We start from the raw sequence: 20,284 nt of genomic DNA on the forward strand, positions 1-20,284 counted from the left end.
TTAATCTCTCTCTAGTTTGTAAACTCCAGGAGGCCAGGGGTCAGGTTTGCCTGGTTCGGCATAGTGCCTGCTATAGTTACAAACGCGAATTATGGAATAAGTCAGCTCTTCAGGGCGCCAAAGCTTGAACTGGCCTAAAGACTGCACAGGGGGACTTCCCTGGTGGTCCAGTGGTAAAGAATCCACCATACAATGCAGGGGACGCAGGTTTGATCCCTGGTCAGGGAACTAAGATCCCACATGCCGCGGGGCAGCTAAGCCTGTGCGCCACAACTACTGAGCCCGTGTGCCACAAACTACAGAGCCCATGCACCCTGGAGCCTGCGCACCACAACTAGTGAGAAAAAACCCGCAGGCCACAACTAGAGAGAAGCCCACGGGCCACAACTAAGATCCTCCGTGCCACAACTAAGACCCGACACATACCCAAATAAATTAATTAAAAAAAAAAAAGACTACGTACGGAAATTTCACACCTAGGAAAGCACGCTCAACTCTCCCTTTCAGAAACCATTCTAACAACCGCTGGAACTGAAAATATCCTAGCTCCTTTAAAATAGCCCAAGGGATTTGGGTCACCTAACTGGATGCCCAACCCCTGGCATTTCGCTTGTAAGTCGTCTCCAAGTAGCTCTGGCTTACTTACTCAGCCAGGGAGGTAGGGCCCCGGGACGACCCGGCCAGTTTAGTTCTGGAGAAACACACAGCTGGGTCGAACCCAGGCCGCTAGGACCCCTCCCGTCTCCTTTCCAAGGGCGCGCCCTGGGGACCCGGCCCTGGGAGTGAAGAGCGGTTGGCCGGGGCGCTCTTCCGGGGTCTGAAGGAGGAGCGAAGATCCAAGAACCGCCCCTATTGGGGCGGAGCCACGGCCCCAGGACTGGCGTAAGCCGCCTCAGGTAATGCGGTCCGGAGGTGGGGGGCTCCGGGACCCTGGTTTGAAGCGTTCCTGGGCGGGGTGGGGCGGGGACGCCGCATCCTTTAAGGGAGTGGAGTTGGGCTGGGTGGAAAGCACTCGGGAGACCTCCTCTGGCTCCGGCCTAGCCACACTGACGGAAAGGAATCGGCCTGTTCTCTCCTGACCCTGTCTCCTATCCCCTAGCGCTGCCAAGCCGGGATGGGACTGGGGGATGGACCTGGCAGGGGCGGCTGCTGGAAGTCCCGGTCCAGGTGAAGTTAACCCCACTGAGCTTTAGGCTTTGGGGACAGCAGTTAGTGACTTAGGCTGAAGATTGGATTTATCCATTCACCTCCCAGAAACCTCATCCATTTTCTTTCTTCATTCACTCATCCCTCACTTCTGCTCTATGCCGGGCCTCTTGGTTGGTTCTCTGAATGAATCTGAAAGGCCCAGCTCGCTTGGAATTTAGTCTAGTGGAATTTATTCTAGAATCTAGAGAGTTTTAAATAGATGATTACATTCAGGGTGATCCCTGCAATGATGATAGCTTAATAGATACCTTCAGGTAGAGAATAAAGTAACTTGAGGATGTAAGTGGAAAGCAACAAATCAGGGAAGGTTTCACTAAGGAGGGGACATTTGAACTGGGCTTTGGAGGTTGACTAGGAGTTTTCTAGTTGACCAGAAGGGAAGGGACATTTCAGGTAAGGGAAGCAGCACAGGATGCAAGTTATGAAAGGGCCTGGCATTTTAGGGGAATAAATATAGTAAGAACAGTTCAATATAGCAAGAAATTGTAGAGGTGAGTTCCTGAAAAGAAGGTTGAGACCAGAAGGCTTTGAATGTCATGCTGAGGCCAGGATTTATCCTAGAGTTCAGTATTTCTTGGCCTTTTAAAATGTTTTCTTTTGATAAACATAAATACCTTATGACCTCTGAAAATTATTTTGATATATACCCCCCACGGACACAGAAAACTTTAGGCAAAAAACAAAAAAACTCTGTAATGGGATTATGAAAGTTGTGTCATAGTTGCCTCCCAAATATAAGTTTATATCAAAAGGTTGGTAATGCTTATTCAAATTAATCAGGCCCTAGAAATTGGTACATCAACAGGAAAATTTTAAAGAGGCAAGTAACCTGATTTTCTGTGTTTTTTTATGTAGAAGATAATTGTAAATGTCTAAAAAGTACCTTTCTTTCTTAGGCATAGGACACCATGAAGCAGCTGCCAGTCTTGGAGCCTGGAGACAAGCCCAGGAAAGCAACATGGTCTGTAAGGAAGGATTCAAACAAAGAAACACATGAGTTATTTTTTCATTTATAAGTACTTTACTAACAAATTTGATCCTCTATGAAAAAAGGGTAGAGTTGAAACTGTCTGCGGTTTCTGGTAATTAGACTCAAACTGTCTGAGAAGGTCTTCAGAGGAAAGGTAGTGGGGCAATAATTATCACAGAGCAGATGTTGATTTTATTAAAATCCATTTGCCAGGAAGAGTAGGGCACTGACCATCTGGCATCCTCAGCTCCAACACTGTGTCTTCCCCCAAGCTCTAACTCATTTGTAAGACTTTCAGGGAATTGGATTTGGATTAAACTGGCTTCACTATTTCTTGAGCGCTTGTTCAACCAACCCTTCGTTCAGCAACTAACACTGGCCTGACAGGGCCAGCCGCAGTGTTGGTGCTGCAGGTACAAAGGTGAATAGTCTCAGTGTAGCGAGGGAACAGTGACCGGTGCTGAAGCAGGACGCACAGAGGGCTGTAGAGAGGAGGCAATGCTTCTGCAGGACCTTGGAGGAGAGCCCCTGATCTGGCTTCCATGCGTCCACTCTTGCTCTCTACACATCATAAATCTGATCATGGCATTCCCTGGTTTAAAACCTTTTGTGCCTCTCCATTGGTCTTAGGATAAAAACCAGAGTCCTTAAAATGGCCCACTGGGCCCTGCGTGATCTGTCCCTGCCTGTCTTTCCAACCTCAAGTCCCGTTACTCAGCCTTCGTTCTCTTTCTCTTCCTTTAATGTGGCTTGCACTGTCCCACTCAGGAACTGTATGTGCTGGTCCCTCTACCTGGATCATCCTTTCCCCCCATCTTTTGTCCCTCTCTTTGCCCAGCTAACTTCTACTCATACTTCAGATCTCAGTTCAAATGGGGCTCCTTCAGGAAGACTTCTTTGACCACCTCTGTCCCCACCTACCTCTCCTTACAGGGTAGGGTCCCCCTGTGATATGTTCTCATACTATATATCCTGTATATATCCTGTACTCCTTTATAACACAACTGAAATGAAATGGATATTTGGAAATTATCTGTTTAGTGTTTTTCATCCCAACTAGTCTGTCAGGGCTGTAAAGGCAGGGACTTCTTTTGTCCTATTCACCATGTAGCTGGATGGCTGTGTGCTCTTGAATAAGTCATTTAACCTTTCTAAGCCACAGGTCCTCAGTTGTAAACCTCAGATGATGATAATAGTACTGTCCCCAGAGGGGTTTTGTGCAAGTTAAGTGAATCCAGGGTTGTGGCGAAGTTAGCAGCATGCATGGTATGTGGTTAGTAGTCATTCAGGTGACAATGTGGAATGTGTGAATCTGGACATCAGAAGAGAGATCTGGAAAAGAAATAGAGATTTGAAAGTCACTGATGAACATGTACGGTAGATGGGTGGTAATTGAAGCCATCAGTACATATAAAATAATTGATCAGGCAAGCAAACGTAGACTGAGAAGAGAACTCATGAGGATTGGGAGAAAGCTGGAGGGAAAGGAGTCAGAGAAGGAAACAGAAAGTGCAGCCAGACAGGTGGATAGAGAACCAAATGGAATGGGTGTGGGGAAGCCAGGTCAGGAGAAAGGTATGAGAAGGAGGGAAGAGCCAAGAGTACCAAATGCCAGAGAGGTCAGATAAGACTGGGCCTGAAAAACAGCTGCAGAGCTTTCTTTTCCAACCAGAAAGCTTGAAGAAGTGTGCTTTCTCAGTCAGCATTCAGAATAACTTTACAGAACAGAATGAATGGATCCTGTATTTGATTTTTCAAAGTCCTAGTTTTGTCTTCCATCAGGTCGAGCTTTATGAGTAATCTGGAAAAGCTCTTAAGAATCAGTGAATGGGGCTTCCCTGGTGGCGCAGTGGTTAAGAATCCGCCTGCCAATGCAGGGGACATGGGTTTGAGCCCTCATCCAGGAAGATCCCACATGCCGCGGAGCAACTAAGCCCGTGCGCCACAACTACTGAGCCTGCGCAAGCCACAACTCCTGAAGCCCAGGCTCCTAGAGCCTGTGCTCTGCAACAAGAGAAGCCACTGCAACGAAGAGTAGCCCCCGCTCACTGCAACCAGAGAAAGCCCGCGTACAGCAACAAAGACCCAGTGCAGCCAAAAATAAATTAAAAAAAAAAAAAAAAGAATCAGTGAATGACAGAGACTATTACATGGCAGAGGGAAGCATCACTGGCTAGTCACAAGAGCTTTGGGGCTGTTCTCATGTGATTACACATAAAGCTCTAGCCATCGTTAACTGAGTCCTTCCTGCCATGTTACAAGATTGCATCTCATTCTTCACGGGTGAGAACTATTGCTGTCTTCATTTTACAAATGAGGAAACTAAGGTTCAGAAAGGTAAAGTGACTTCCAAAAGAGCACACATCAAGAAAGCACTTGAACTGGGACTTGAACTAGGTCTGTCTGAATTTGCAAATCATGTTCATAACTACCATCCTGTGCCAGGACACACCATTGGACATTTCTGGGTATCAGTTTCCCCGTCTACCAAATGGGGACAATTACTAGCCCAGGGCATCCCCACTAAGTTAATGTAAGATGAAAGTAGTGACAAAATTGAAAAGTCGAAGGTTATGTGCAAAGGGAAGGTACTGTTCATTAATTAGGAAAATGCTGCTTTGCTGGACATGATCTAAAATGACTGTGTATGTATAAGACCCTTCATTCTGGTGACTGTTCCATGAGGAATGCAAAGAACATACTGCTGCATTTATTCTCTGCTCAGGCCTCCTGAATATACCCTCCCTTTGGCAGGTACACCTTGACCCCGGTTGGAGACAGCCCCTGTGCTCGGGTTGGCCATAGCTGCTCATATTTACCCCCTGTTGGTGATGCCGAGAGAGGGAAGGTCTTCATTGTTGGGGGAGCAGATCCAAACAGGAGCTTCTCAGATGTGCACACCATAGATCTGGGTAAGACCAACAGCTGTGGGGAATTCCCTGGCGGTCCAGTGGTTGGGACTCTGCACTTCTACTGCAGTTTGATCCCTGGTCGAGGAACTGGAATCCTGCATGCCACTCGGCGTGGCCAGAAAACAAAAAGACCAGCAGCTGCGGAGCACATGCCCTATATGGCCAGAGAGCAGGGCTTTGTGCTGCCAGCCATGACCATTCCTAAGACTATCAGTTCAGACCAGACAGTAGGGTTTTTCTCTGAGAAAATGAATGTCACTGAGAGGTCCCTAAGGTCTCAACAGACTCCAGGAATATATCCACCCAACCAAGACCTCCTTGATTTGGGGGAAAGAGTCCATATGGAGCCCTGGATAACCAGCCATTCATTCATCAACTATTTCTCTGGGAGGCATTGATGCCTCCACCTCTTCTATCCACATAGCCAATTAATCACCAAATCCTAAATATCTCTTATTTTCATCCATGTCTGTCCATTTGCACTGCTACTACTGTAGGCGAAGCATCATTATCTTTCAGCTAGACTGTTACAACAGCCTCCTCACTGGTCTGCCTGCTTCCAGGTTTACCTCCTGTACACTGCATTTTCCATACTTAGCTGAGTATTTTCTAAAATATAAATCTGATCATGTCACTCCCCAATTTCAGGCTATCCCCAACTTCATTTCTTAGCTCCCCCAAACCCACACTTGCTCCACTGACTATCCTTCAGTTCCTTGAACTCTTTTGGTCTCCAACCCTTTGCATATACAGTAAATGCCCTATATAAGAATGAGTTCTTTTCCAAGAGCTCACTCATAAGTCCAGTTTGTTCTTTTTTTTCCTTAATTTTTAATTTTTGGCTGAGTTGGGTTTTTTCATTGGTGCGCGTGGGCTGCATGTGGGCTTTCTCTAGTTGCGGCGAGCAGGGGCTGCTCTTCATTGCAGTGCACGGGCTTCTCACTGCGGTGGCTTCTCTTGTTGTGGAGTGCGGGCTCTAGGTGCACGGGCTTCAGCAGTTGTGGCTCGTGGACTCTAGAGCACAGGCTCAGTAGTTGTGGTGCATGGGTTCAGTTGCTTCACGGCATGTGGGATCCTCCTGGACCAGGGCTCGAACCCATGTCCCCTGAATTGGCAGGCGGATTCCTAACCACTCTGCCACCAGGGAAGCCAATCCAATTTGTTCTTAAGTCCAAGAAAGTTAGCCTAGGTACCCAACTTTTACAGATAACGCCAGACATGTGAACAAACTTATGTGATTTGGACATGCGAATGCACGTTTACATCTTTGAAAGTTTGCAACTCAAAGGTTCGTATGTAGGGGACTTACCGTATTGTTCCCTCTGCTTGGAAGGCTCTTCCTTTTGCTTATCATCTGGCTACTATTCATCTGTCAGATCCCAGTTAAATGACACTTTCATCAGGAACCTTGCCCTGATACATCTGCCACTAGTTTAGGACTAGTTTAGGCACTGCCACTGTAAAGGAGAGACTCTTCTGTTTTCCTTCTCTATTCCCATGCCTCCTCTCAACACTAGTCTTCCGTACTTCCCTTCTGACTGACAGATGTGTGGGGATTTTCCCCCACACCAAATAATTCTGCAGCACCAGCTGGACGTCCTACAACTCAGTCCAGTTCTGCCTGGAATTAGCATCCGATTCCACAGATGAAGGGCTCAGTCCACGAGACTCTCCCTGCTCCCCTTCAGGTGCCAATCACAAGTCCACCTGTGCTTCTGACCAACCAACTATAAATGGAAGGTTCCCATGTCACCTGCCTCAGGTTCCATTAATTTGCTAGAGAGGCTCACAGAGTTCAGGAAAATAGCCAATAGAAGAGGTGCATAGGGCAAAGCATGTGGGAAGAGGCACTTCGTGCCCTGTCCAGGTGCCCCACCTTTGCAATACCTCCATGAGTTCACCAGCCTGGAAGCTCTTGCAACTCCTCCTTTTTTTATGGAGGGATAATTGAGTAAGTTATGACCATTGGTGGCTCTCTCCTCCCCCCGGAGTTGGGGGTAGGGGGCATCGTCTGGGGCTGAAAAGTTCTAACCCTGTAATGTAATGGTTAGTTCCCCTGGCAACCAGCTCCCATCCTTAGGGGCTTTCCAAAAGTCACCTCATTAACATAAACTCAGGTGTGGTTGACAGGGGATTTGTTATCAATAATAAAAGACACCTTTATCAGCCTTATCACTTAGATCGTCACAGGGATTTTCAGAGCTCTGTGCCTGGAACAGATGAAGACCAAATATGTATTTCTTAATGTAAATCACAATGACACAACCACTGTCTGTGTTTCCATAGTATCCTGTAATTTCCCATCTTTATCCCCCTTCACAGCTCTTTTCACATGTGATTGTTTGTTGTCTGTCTTTTATATTGCTTCTCATTGTATCCCCAGCCATTACCACAGGGCCTGGCACAGAGTAGGTGCTTTATAAGTATTTGGATGAATGAATGAGTGACTACTATGTACCACACAATGGGAGAAGAAAATTCGTGTTTTGTTACATGTTTTGTTAGGTCTGTGTGTAACGTTGCTGTCTACTGTTTTTTTTTTTTAATAAATTTATTTATTTTATTTTATTTATTTTTGGGTGTGTTGGGTCTTCGTTGCTGCGTGTGGGCTTTCTCTAGTTGTGGTGAGCGGGGGCTACTCTTCGTTGCGTGCATGGGCTTCTCATTGCGGTGGCTTCTCTTGTTGCGGAGCACGGGCTCCAGGTGTGCAGGCTCAGTAGTTGTGGCTGGCGGGCTCTAGAGCGCAGGCTCAGTAGTTGTGGCTGGCGGGCTCTAGAGCGCAGGCTCAGTAGTTGTGGCCCATGGGCTTAGTTGCTCCGCGGCATGTGGGATCTTCCCAGACCAGGGCTCGAACCCGTGTCCCCTGCATTGGCAGGTGGATTCTTAACCACTGCGCCACCAGGGATGCCCCTGTGTATTGTTTTGATCTCAGTTGTTTACTAACCAAATGTGCAGGAGAGTCTACATGTAAAACTTGAAGTGGTTTGGCCTCTCTTGATAATCTTGGAAGATCTGACATCCATATGCCTGTATGTCTACATGGTGACAGTTTTTTGCAACTGAGCTGCCACCTATCAGTGGGGCTCTCATTCTCCAATTTCCTCCAATCCTCTGTAGGCATTTGAATTTCTATACCCTGCACTAAGAAATCAAAGGTAAATTAAATCTCTTTCAGCTCTCAAGAAGCTTGCTGTCTAGTACAATTACAATTCTTTCATGACCTATTACTAGCTTTGTGACTCTGGCTAAACCACCTAAACCATCTGGACTTCAGTGTCCCATAAAACAGGGATAATAACTTGCTTCACTTGGCACTTGTAATGATGTAACAAGATAATGCCTGTAAAGGTCATATGTAAGTGGTTTACTAATTAAAATAACCAATAAGTTAGGTATTAAGTCTGTGAAATTGTTTTAGCCAGAAGTCATTTACTTGCAGGTAATAGAAGCTCTCTTAAACCAGCAAAAAAAAAAAAAGAAAGAATCCAAAGGTAGAAGATTTGGCCTAGCCTCAGGAGAGAGTGGAAGCAAGAACTAGAAAGCTGTCAAAACCCATCTACTTCCTCCCTCACTCTCTTTGGAGAGATCTGCTTCTTTATGTAGATGTTTCATTCTTCTCTTCCCCATACTTTGGCTTTCTCTCCTTCTCCACACATGGTAGAAGATGGCCACCCAAACCCAGAAATCTGCTTGAATTCCAAATTCTTGGGAGAGAGGATCTGATTGGCCCATTTTGGGTCCAGTGACTACCTTTGACCCTATCAGTTAAGGCTAGAAAGTCAAGGTGGAGTACAACCAAGTCTCCTGGGATCTATCCCTGGGGTTGGGAGAGTGGGGACAGTTCCCATAGAAGAGGGTTTATGGATGAGTCAGACGCCCCCCCACCAAGTGTCTGATATAAAAATTTTTGGAGGTTGGCCACATTCCCTTTAAGTGCTCTGATGGTTGTTCACTTATGCTTTTGACCCTTTTCTCCTCAGTACCCTCCCCCAAGTTTGTCAACCAATATAAGCCATTGGCAGCCCCAATCTAGGAACTGGGTGAAATGCTTTCTAGGAACACACCAGTGGGATTTAGCCACCTCGGAGGGCCTCTTGCCCCGGTACGAGCATGCCAGCTTTGTTCCCTCCTGCACACCTCACAGCATCTGGGTGTTTGGAGGTGCCGACCAGTCAGGAAATCGAAATTGCCTACAAGTTCTGAATCCTGGTAAGTAGCCAAAGGTTTTTTATTTACCAAAACGGATAAATAAATCCAATTCCAGTACCTGTACCAAAGTGCTTTCGGATTGTACTGACTAACCCGCTTAAGTTTGCTGACCTCATAGAAAATAGAAATTTTAACTTCTGGCAGAATCTGAAAAGAATAGAGTTACATTTTGTTTTCCTCGTAACGTGTACAAATTATCCATTTCTTAAAAGCCAAAGCTGGATGAGGCTTCAGAGAAAAGCTATGCCAAGTGGGCAACCCAGGTCCCACAAGGGGAAGTGACTTTCCTAAAGTCACCAGGGAGCCAGGGACTGGGGCAGGCTAGAACCCAAATCACCTACATCGGAGGTCTCAAATGGGGGCGATGGTGCCCCCCAGGGGACAGTTGGCTGTGTCACACCTCGGGGCAGGGAATCAAGTGGGTAGAGGCCAGAGTCACTGCCATACATCCTGTAATGCACAGGAAGGCCCCTCACAATAAAGAATTATATGGTCTAGAAGGTCAGTAGTGCCAAAGTTAAGAAACCCTGATCTAGATCCTCCTAGTATGTTTCTTTTAGTCAGAAAGTGCAAAGCTCCTGACAAGTCTCACTGGTGGTTTTATCATAGAGGAAGCAGTTTGGGGACATCACTACTGCGAGGATGTTGCTGAACCACCCGTGGGAGGTGGACCTGACTTTTTGTCAGTTAAAAACATTTTTTTTGCTGTTTTTCTCTTTATAAATATGGTTTATATTCATTGTAAAATATTTGAAAAGTGTAAATAAGTGGACAAAAGCCATCCACAATCCTGTGACCTAAGGCTATTAATGACAGTTCTGTGTACTTCCTTTCTGTCTTTTCTCTGCATTTTTATAAACCTGAGATCATCCTATTTCACCACTACGCTCTTGTATCTTTTTCTTTTTAATTTCATAATTAGCACAGAAATAATTCCCTATTAATAAGGCTTTGTTGAAATCCTTTTTAATGGCTGAATCCCACTATTTAAAGATTTTTTTAAATTTAATTTATTTTTGGCTGCATTGGGTCTTAGTTGCGGCACATGGGATCTTTCTTGTGGCGCATGGGCTTCTCTCTAGTTGTAGCGTGTGGGTTTTCTCTCTCTAGTTGTGGCGCGCAGGCTCCAGGGCACATGGGCTCTGTAGTTTGCGGCACGCGGACTCTCTAGTTGAGGCGCGAGGGCTTAGTTGCCCCGTGGCATGTAGGATCTTAGTTCCCTGACCAGGCATCGAACCCGCATCCCCTGCTTTGTAAGGTGGATTCTTTACCACTGTACCACCAGGGAAGTCCCTCAATTTTTATGACAATACCATAATTCCCCGGTTGTTTTTTTTTTAACATATAGGTTGTCTTCAGATTTTTATCATTATAAATAACAAAGCATTGAACATCTTTGTTCAGAAATCATTGACTGTATTTCAGATTATTGCCTTAGGGGCTTCCCTGGTGGTGCAGTGGTTAAGAGTCTGCCTGCCAATGCAAGGTACATGGGTTCAAGCCCTGGTCCGGGAAGATCCCACATGCCACAGAGCAACTAAGCCCGTGTGCCACAACTACTGAGCCTGTGCTCTAGGGCCTGTGAGCCACAACTACTGGGCCCACTCACTACAACTACTGAAGCCCACGCACCTAGAACCCATGCTCCGCAACGAGAAGCCACCTCAACGAGAAGCCTGTGCACCGCAACGAAGAGTAGCCCCCGCTCGCTGCAAGTAGAGAAAGCCCACACGCAGCAACGAAGACCCAAAACAGCCAAAAATAAGTAAATAAAAAGAAAAAAAAGTTCTTCCATGTTTAAAAAAAAAGAATTATTGTCTTAGAGCTCATGCCCAGAAATAAAAGAACTAGATAAAACACTGGACTTTAAGGATTTTAGTACATGCTATCAAATTGCTCTCCAGAAAGATTTTTTTTAAACTTTTTTTCTTTTTGGCTGCACTGCATGGCTCGCGGGATCTCAGTTCCCCAACCAGGGATTGAACGCAAGCCACGGCAATTAAAGCCCAGAATCCTAACCACTAGACCACCAGGGAATTCCCTATCCAGAAAGAATTTTTTCAACTTATCCTCTCTGCAACTGTGTTTAATAGTTCTTGTTTCACTCCTGACCAGTATCGAATTTATCATTTTTAAGCACTGCTAATTTGATAGGCAAAAAACCCCTTGTATCTAATTGTTTAAATATGCATTTTGTTAATTACTAGGAATCTGGACATTTTTCACGTAACAGTCAACTCTTGCCCAGTTCCCTCTATCGATAACAGGTTTATTTTTACAACAGCTGGTCTTTGTCATTTTGGGATAGTAACAGTTCCTACCTTGTTAAGTTTGGCAAGAATTTAAATTAACTCAAATCTGGCACATACTTAATGCTCAATAATTGTTGTTGTGGTTGATGTAGCTATGGTTCGACAGATGGAAATCAGTTCTAGATTGGACGGAGATCAGTTCCTTTGATTTTCAATGATGGCATCTATTTAAATAAAATACAGTGAGAATTTGGAAAGCTTTTGTCAAAGGAATTGATTTTCCACCAGATCCTTTTTCTCTCCTAGAAAGTATAGTTTGACACCATGCCCAAGAAATATGAAAGATGTAGGGGAATCATTAGTTGCTTTTGTTACTAAGGCGAGTTCCTCAGCTGGCTTAGAACTCCTTTTGTATTATTTGTGCTAATGTTTGGCTTGGTAGCCACACCATCCCAGGATCTTCTGAACTTGGAGGTTGTGCCCCTTCTAACTCCCCCTAAAATCCAAAAACTACCCAAGACCTGTAGCTATAGAGACAATTACATTATGCTTTGTTTTGGGTTTTTTTTTTTTTTGTCCATGCAGCTTGCGGGTCTTAGTACCCCAATCAAGGATCGAACCCGTGCCCCCTGCAGTGGAAGCGTGGAATCTTAACCACTGGACCACCAGGGAAGTCCCCATTATGTTTTGGATATAGGCTGAGACTTGTTTGGTCTCCAGGTTCATGTTTTGAGTCCTACACATATTACACATGCTTCGTGCGCCACTTTTTATACTGAATGAAGACCTTTACAAAAGGCACAGAATTTCCCAGTCAAGAAATAATTCCTGGGAATTCCCTGGCACTTTCATGCCGTGGGGTCAGGTTCAATCCCTGATTGAGGAACTAACATCCCACAAGCCATGTGGCACGGGAGGGAAGGAGGAAGGGAGGGAGGAAGAATTCCTGGTGTGTTGCAGTGGAATAAGTATGGGAGTTTTGACAGATCTGTGTTCAGAACCCTGCTCTCCTACTCACTAACACTGTGACCCGGGAGAAAGGATTTAGACTTTCTGAGCTTCAGTTCCCTCATCTGCAAAGTGGAGATACTTTCCATCCACCTCCCAGGGTTGACTGAGGATGTCGGGGATGGCAGAGTGCTCAGGGCAATGATTCCGCACAAGGGAGGTGCTCAGTTACTGCTTGTGTTTCTATAAAATTCATGCTTCATTCTGGAAAGAAATAAGCTTCTGTACACCTACCCACGTGGTGAAATTTTATTCTCAAGTTATAAGAGTGGAAAATACATAGATCTTGGTGGTGTTGAAACAGAATTTGAATCCCAACTCAGCCATTTACTAGCCATGTAACCTTAAATGAGTGACCTAATCTGTCTCTGCTTCAATTCCTTATCTGTAAAATGAGGAAACTAGTATTTATTTAGTACTTACTGTGTAGTAGGGACAATTACTGCTACTACTGAAACTGTAATAATATTGTCTACTTTCTTTTAATGGCCACATATCCTGAGAAACTTGGCACATTTAGTTTCTTGCATCTAGTGGGAATGAATTTTAGCAGCTGTTGGGCTCCTCTGAATGGGCACAGGGCAGGGTAGTCAGTCATCAAAGGGGAGGAGGGTTCAGAGAGGATGTTTGAAGGCCTCCAAAAACAAATTGGCCTCATTCTTAATTGTACTTGTGGCTTTTCAATCTTGGGAATTTGGGTCTATCTGGGCAAACTCTAAGTATTGCCCCCTACCCCTCCTTGAATTTGGTGGCATGAGATCCCCGCCTAGACCTACACTGTCTGCCTTAAGGATTGGGGTTTGCAAAGTGACCTTGCCCAGCCCCAGAGTTGATGTCAGAGGCCCCTCAGCCTGGGTGTTTTAGATACCTACCTTCTCTGTGGACCAGAAACGAGGACTTGGACTATGCCAAAGGTGACCAGCCCACCACCATCCCCAAGAACATTCCACACGTCATCAGCAACCATCGGAAACCAGCTGTATGTCTTTGGGGGCGGAGAGAGAGGCGCCCAGCCCGTGCAGGATGTGAAGCTGCATGTGTTTGATGCAAGTATGGACTCAGGGGAACCATGGGGCTGCCACTTACCTGGTCGGGGTTACCCCGGCCTGCAACTTACCCGATGTAGGAAGCAGAGGTTAGAATATGACAGCCTGGCTGTGTGTCTCACTTCTAGACTTCTTCAGTATATCTCTTAGCTGATATCTTCTACCCATAGCAAAATTTGCATGTAAAAAGGAATAATTGATCAAATTTAAAAATTTAAACAGTATAGTTTATAAAGCAAAAAAGTAAAATGTTGCCCCTTACACCTTTCCTTCCCACTCCCCAGACAGAGGTAAACACTGTTAGCCATTCCTAATGTCTACCTCCAGATTTTTCTGTGCAATTATAAATCATATGCACATGTGTTTATGAACATCTGTGAATTTTCTATGGATTTTGAAATTATATAAAAACTTTAAAACACACACATAGAATTATTAAATTATAAATGTTGGTCTGCCTCTTACTTTTGCAGGTCTAAGTGTAGATCTTAGTACTAGTCGAAAGTATAAACTTTGAAGCCATAGGACAGGGACTCAAGACCAGATCTGACATCTAGTTTCTGTATTACTTAAGACTAATTTCTTAATCTCTCTAGGCCTTAGTTTGCTGATCTGTAAAATAGAGATAGTAATAGTGCCTACCACAAAGAGTTGGAAAGATTAAATGAGATAATGTGATATAGTGCATAGCACAGTGCCTGACACACAGGAAGCACCTAATAAATAATCACTGTATTATCATTATTATTCCTTCATTTAATCACACATCATGGATCTTTCCTAAGTCAGAAATTTCCTTGCAAAGCATATCTTTCTGTGGGAATCCCTATTCATTCAGTCATTTTCCTATTGACTGACATTTTGCTGACAGTGTTACAGTGAATATATACATTAATTTCTGTACATGTTACAACATTTAATATGGACTAGATGCTAGGAAGTGGAATTACGTAGGGTCAAAATGGTATGAACATTTAAAATTGTGAGACCTCTTGCCAAATTTTTGTCTAAGTAGTATTTATTTACATTTCTTCCTCTTAGTAGTGGGCATTTATGAATACTTTACAAATAGCATGTGACAAAAATAATTTTCATGTGTGTTTTTGCAGCCTTTTTTGAAAAAAGGCAATAAGCAAAATTTCAAACTTAAAAAGTTTAAGAATTAAGACACATCACAGTATGACTTTATCCAGAAAGAATGAACTGTGTGATTCTTTTAAAGCGGTTTTAAATTTTTAAATAATATTGGTTTTGAATATATAAAACTGTAAGAGAAAAAAATATATATGTATATATATGTAAAATACTGTCACCCCAAAATTGTTAACATTTAGGTACAACTATGGTGTGTTTTTTTTTTAAATAGCAGAGATAATTCTAGGTGTACTATTTGTATCCTGTATTTCTCACTTAAGCATTTCCCCTGTAATCACAAAGTTCTTTCAGTGTTTTTAATGAATACATAGTATTCTATCATGACTGTAGCAATAACTCACCCATTCACCTGTTGATGGACTTAGGCTATTTCCAATTCTTCTCTATTACAAACAATGCTGTGGTAAACATATTTATGCATAAACTTTTTCTGATTATTTCAAATGTATTCTTTGGGACTCTAGGGGCTCCTTGAACAACCTTCAGGCATGTCACAAATGGTAATTCAGAGATAAGTTGTTTGGCAGGCTTTTGTCTCAGATAATTTTTGTAGCACTCCTTTAAGACTTATCTGGTATGTTGAAATGATTAATTTTCCTGAATTCTATATATGTACAATTTTGAAGATATGAAGGGTTTTCAACACGTAAAATACATCTGCACTATTTGGATCATACCCATATTAATAACTCTCATGTATTGAGTACTTTCTCTGTGCCTGTGCTTTCCGTATATTATCTCATTTAATCCACGCTTCAACCCTGAGAGGTAGGTATTATCAGGTAATTTCTCCTCATTTTACAACTACAGAAACTGAAGCTTATAGAAGTAACTGGTGCAAGGCCACATAGTTATTCAATGAAATAACCTGGTTTTAACTCCAAATCCCATGCTCTAACCATTATCCTACACAACCACTTCAGGAGGCCCTGCTAACTTTAAAAGTAGTCTATTTTTTTCTCCACCCTTCCAGCAAATCAATTAAGAATATTGTCTTAAAAAAGAGAAAACTCAAAAAAAAAAAAGAAAACTCTGAAGGCCTGTCCCAGAAGAAGTAGATTCATTCTTTTTAACTCTGTGGCAGTTCTAGGTTGAAGAAACTTAAGGGAGGTCTTTTTTTAATTCAAAGCAAGAAGTGGTTCCTTATTGCCCAGTAGAAGGGGCAGGCATATTAGGCAGTGAATTCTCCAGCCCTGGATGTGTACCAGTAGAGGCTGTAAAGGCTGTGGATGGAGGGAGGCCTGGGTTGGCTTGGCAAGTTGCAGTGAATGACCCCCCAGGTCCCTTTCTGCTTGGAGCATCTCTGCTTACTGGGAGGTGAGGCTTGGTATATTTCTCGGGTTCTTGCTTCATAGCTTTGTCATCTAACGTCACTGAATTAATTTTTCTAGATACCCTGACCTGGTCACAACCAGAGACACTTGGAAAACCTCCATCCCCCCGGCATGGTCATGTGATGGTGGCAGCAGGGACAAAGCTCTTCATCCATGGAGGCTTGGCAGAGGACAGTTTCTATGATGATCTCCATTGCATTGATATCAGTAAGTAGGGTGGAGGGCATGGGGGCTTGTCTGCTTAAGATTAAATAAAATAGCTTTGATTGACTAGAGCCTTGCTCTTGACCAGCCAGCAGAATCTTCACTAGATTCTGTGAAATGTGGCCTGAATAATAATAAGAAATAATAATAACAATAAAAGCAGGTATTTCTGTTTGCCATGTACCTACCCATTCATTATTTCTTCTCCTTCCAACAACCCTGCTCTTTCATTAAAATTCATTATGCTTTGTGTTTCCCGACTGGATTTCTTTCAAGCAGTACCCATTAACCCCATGGATAACTTGTAGAGTGTGTCTGGAGGTGGACAACCAGAACTGTCCCGCTAAATTGTTAAGAACACTGAGAAAAGGAAAGTTAGTGGTAACATGAGAATTGTCTTTAAGTGTCTGAAGGGCTGATGTGCCCTAGAGAGCCTGGACTCTTTCTGGATCATTCTTGCAGACTATGAGCTCCTTTAGGGCAGAGACTTTGTCTCTTTTTTTCCGCCAGTGTATTTCCAGCATTGAGCACAGTGTCTGGCAGGTCTTGAGTGATGAGTGCATATCTGTTAAGAGTGGACAGATAGGGACTTCCCTGGTGGTCCAGTGGTTAAGACTCCGCGCTTCCACTGCAGGGTGCATGGGTTCGATCCCTGGTTGGGGAACTAAGATCCTGTATGCTGCACAGTGCAGCCAAAAAATTTAAAATATTTTTTTTTAAAAGTGGACAGATGAACAAATGAATATGTTCTGCGTTGCTCCAGATGACAGGAATTGGAACTATGGGCAGAATGCATGAGAACTGCTGTGCAATGTATCGGGCTACCTTGCCAAACAATAGGTTCTCTGGTTTGGTGACATCTGAGGCCAGCTGATACTGGCTGGGATTCCTGCATTGCCTAGGATATTTGGCTGGACTGGGTGATTCTCCCTTCCAACTCTGAGTTGCTGGACCCCTGCCTTGAACTGACAGATGGAAAATATCTTCACAGAAGCATTCCTTGCAAGCAGTCAAACAGAGTTTTAATGCTTATTTTATTTATTTTTTCTTAAAAAAATTTTTTTTTAAATTTAGCTTTTTGGCTGCCTTGAGTTTTAGTTGAGGCACACAGGATCTTCATTGCAGCATGTGGGATCTTTCATTGCAGTGCACGGGCTTCTCTCTAGTTGTGGCGTGTGGGTTTTCTCTTCTCTAGTTGTGATGCACGGGCTCCAGAGAGCGTGGGCTCTTGTAGTTTGTGGCACGGGGGTTCTCTAGTTGAGGCACGCGAGCTCAGTAGTTGCAGCGCATGGGCTTTGTTGCCTCACAGCATGTGAGATCTTAGTTCCCTGACTAGGGATCAAACCTGCATCCCCTGCATTGGAAGGTGGATTCTTTACCACTGGACCACAAGGGAAGTCCCTTAATGCTTATTTTAAAAAAGGAAGTCCTTTTCTCTTATGCAAGGAACTACTTCCTAACTATTTTTCCTCCTTTCCAGCCCAGGTAGTTCTCTAAAACCTAAAATCCAGCGATATCCTGCCTCATTTAAATTCTTGTCTGAAAAGTTGCAACTACCTGCAGAAATAGGTTGGAAATAGGTGCCGAGGCAGCACATTACAGCATAGAGAACACAGGTTTTAGGAGTCAGACCTGAGTACAATTCTAGCTCTGCCACCTGCTAGCTGTGGGATCTCCGACAACTCTCTTTCCCTCTCTAATCCTATTTCTTCATCTTTAAGAAGAAAGAAGGTAGGCAGAAGTAATAGCAATTGCATACCGCTATTAAGAGAATGAAGTAAGCAAGATACTTAAAGTGTCTAGCCAGTACTCACAAAGTTGTTTCTTAAGGAACTGTATTTCAAACATGCACGTATGTGCACATACAGGCATGCTTGCACACACAAAACACACACACACACACACAGTTGGAACCTCACCTACTTCTGGGCTCCAAAATACTTAATGGTGATGGTCACCAAAGACTGGATCACATTCCTCAGTGTGCTCCAAAGACCACCCACATCAGAATCACCTGGGATGCTTGTTAAAATTATGGATTACTGAGCCCCTCCCTCCCTCCCTGGACTAGCCAAACAGAATTTCAGCTCCCCCAGTGATTTTTGTGCACACCAAACCTTGCTATAGGATCTCTCAGAGCTCTCAGTGAATGAAGTTCAGTGATTGGTTTGCAAACTGCAGCAGTCTGACAGGTTAAGTTGGAAACCACAGTCTAGGCCATGTTGTACCTAAACACTTTCTCTCTTGGCAGGTGACATGAAGTGGCAGAAGCTAAGTCCCACTGGGGCAGCTCCCACAGGCTGTGCTGCCCACTCAGCTGTGGCTGTAGGAAAGCACCTGTATATCTTTGGAGGGATGACTCCCACTGGAGCCCTGAGCACAATGTACCAGTATCACATAGGTGAGCAGGTGTTGTTCACTGTGAGTCTTTAAGCAAATGTGACCATTCTTTGAAAAGTATCACAATGCTTTTTGGTCTTTCATTTTGGTCCCTCCACATCTAAATCCGAAAGAATGACAACCAAACTTTTAGGGAATGACATCATCAAAGCAGTAACAGTGCCATTAGGGGTTTTTCTCTTTTATTTCCTGTTTCTGTTAGGGCTCAGGTGATACAGCACATCACAGAGCATTTCTGGAAATTTCTTAACACAGACCCTTTTCTTTTTTTTTTTTTTCCAAAATAGAAAAGCAGCATTGGACCTTGCTTAAATTTGATAATTTTCTACCCCCTGGACGATTGGACCATTCCATGTGTATCATTCCATGGCCAGTGACATGTACTTCTGAGAAAGAAGATTCAAATTCTGCCACTCTAAACTGTGCTGCTGAGAAAGGGGATTCCACTGAGAAAGGAGTAACCCAAGGTGGTGACTCTCACGAAGAAGGTCAGACTGACACACTACTCTGTTTTGTGTTTGGTGGGATGAATACGGAAGGGGAAATCTATAATGATTGTATTGTGACTGTAGTTGATTAATAAAACCACATTTTTACTACTTTTAAATGTCAATTACTTTCAGAAAAGTTAAATGAAACCTTAGTTGTTTCATACCTCCAAAATCTTCTGCACTATATATCCCTCTGGCTTTTACCTACTTTGGTAGGTAAAGAGATGAACTGGATAGCCCAGGGCAAAAACCTCTATTATATAGTTTTACCAGCAATACAACCCAGGTAACTAATAGATTGGCTGATTGTTAAGAATACTAATCACAAAAATGTTGCAGAAATCCTAATTGCTAGATACAACAAAAGCTGCAGAAATTAGGGAGTGGACATTCACAGGCAGAAGTGTTTTTAATATTCATGAGCTGCTCCTCAGAAAGAGTTGCAGACTGTTGGCTCTTGGTATTGAGAGCCACTGGCCCTTATCTGTCCCCACTATGCCCTATCCCACTGCACATAGCACTGCAGGTCATTTTTTTGGGTCTCTCACCTGTTGCTGCCCCTCTTGTTGCGGAGCACAGGCTCCAGACACGCAGGCCCAGTGGCCATGGCCCACGGGCCCAGCCGCTCCGAGGCGTGTGGGATCCTCCCGGACCAGGACTAGGGCATGAACCCGTGTCCCCTGCATCGGCTGGTGGACTCCCAACCACTGCACCATCAGGGAAGCCCTGCAGGTCATTTTTAACGTTTGTATGGACGTTGGCCTGAAGACCCTCTGTCCAAATGCTTTTGGGCAACGCAGCAGAGGTCCAGGCCTCAGAGTAAAACTATCACACTGTCAGGTCCTAGTTCTGCAAGTTAACCTTTCAGCTGGTTGCCCATCGATAAAATACCTATCCTTGGGCTGAATTGGATTTCATGTTAGCATGACAGCCTGCCCTTTATTGACCATACTAATTAAACTTCAGTAGGGCTAAATGTAGGTCACCATTCTAGATCCCACTCCTGTACCACTGAGACGGAGATTGACATAACTGAGGTTCAAAAATATACCTTCACATTCTAAAATTATTAATTGAATCCAGGTGTGTAACGT

The 20,284-nt window shown here is 44.0% G+C and overlaps 1 protein-coding gene across 4 annotated transcripts; it reads left to right on the plus strand.

The window, feature by feature from the left end:
• Positions 1-839: 839 nt before the first annotated feature.
• Positions 840-19,301, plus strand: RABEPK (Rab9 effector protein with kelch motifs). 4 transcript variants are annotated; one of them, XM_024762677.1, is made up of 8 exons: positions 840-896; positions 2,106-2,170; positions 4,934-5,091; positions 9,148-9,300; positions 13,449-13,610; positions 16,153-16,302; positions 18,551-18,700; positions 18,987-19,297. In XM_024762677.1, exons 2-8 carry the CDS (start codon positions 2,118-2,120, stop codon positions 19,277-19,279), a joined length of 1,119 nt encoding a protein of 372 aa, XP_024618445.1. In that variant the 5' UTR covers positions 840-896; positions 2,106-2,117; the 3' UTR covers positions 19,280-19,297. The 4 variants fall into 4 exon arrangements, with proteins under 4 accessions (XP_024618445.1, XP_024618448.1, XP_024618447.1 ...); XM_024762680.1 differs by lacking the exon at positions 13,449-13,610 and having other exon boundaries at positions 858-896; positions 18,987-19,301; XM_024762679.1 differs by lacking the exon at positions 9,148-9,300 and having other exon boundaries at positions 858-896; positions 18,987-19,301.
• The last annotated feature ends 983 nt before the right edge of the window (positions 19,302-20,284 follow it).

This window comes from Neophocaena asiaeorientalis, unplaced genomic scaffold (genome assembly GCF_003031525.2).
Source record: "Neophocaena asiaeorientalis asiaeorientalis breed wild unplaced genomic scaffold, Neophocaena_asiaeorientalis_V1.1 scaffold78, whole genome shotgun sequence".
In the NCBI taxonomy this organism is placed as follows: Eukaryota; Metazoa; Chordata; class Mammalia; order Artiodactyla; family Phocoenidae; genus Neophocaena; species Neophocaena asiaeorientalis.

Bases quoted from the DNA above. Each gene is read 5' to 3' on its own strand.
- RABEPK (XM_024762677.1), top strand. From the start codon at position 2,118: ATGAAGCAGCTGCCAGTCTTGGAGCCTGGAGACAAGCCCAGGAAAGCA. The intron at 2,171-4,933 runs GTCTGTAAGGAA...TCCCTTTGGCAG, and splicing joins AAGCCCAGGAAAGCAACATG to GTACACCTTGACCCCGGTTG. The intron at 16,303-18,550 runs GTAAGTAGGGTG...CTCTCTTGGCAG, and splicing joins TCTCCATTGCATTGATATCA to GTGACATGAAGTGGCAGAAG.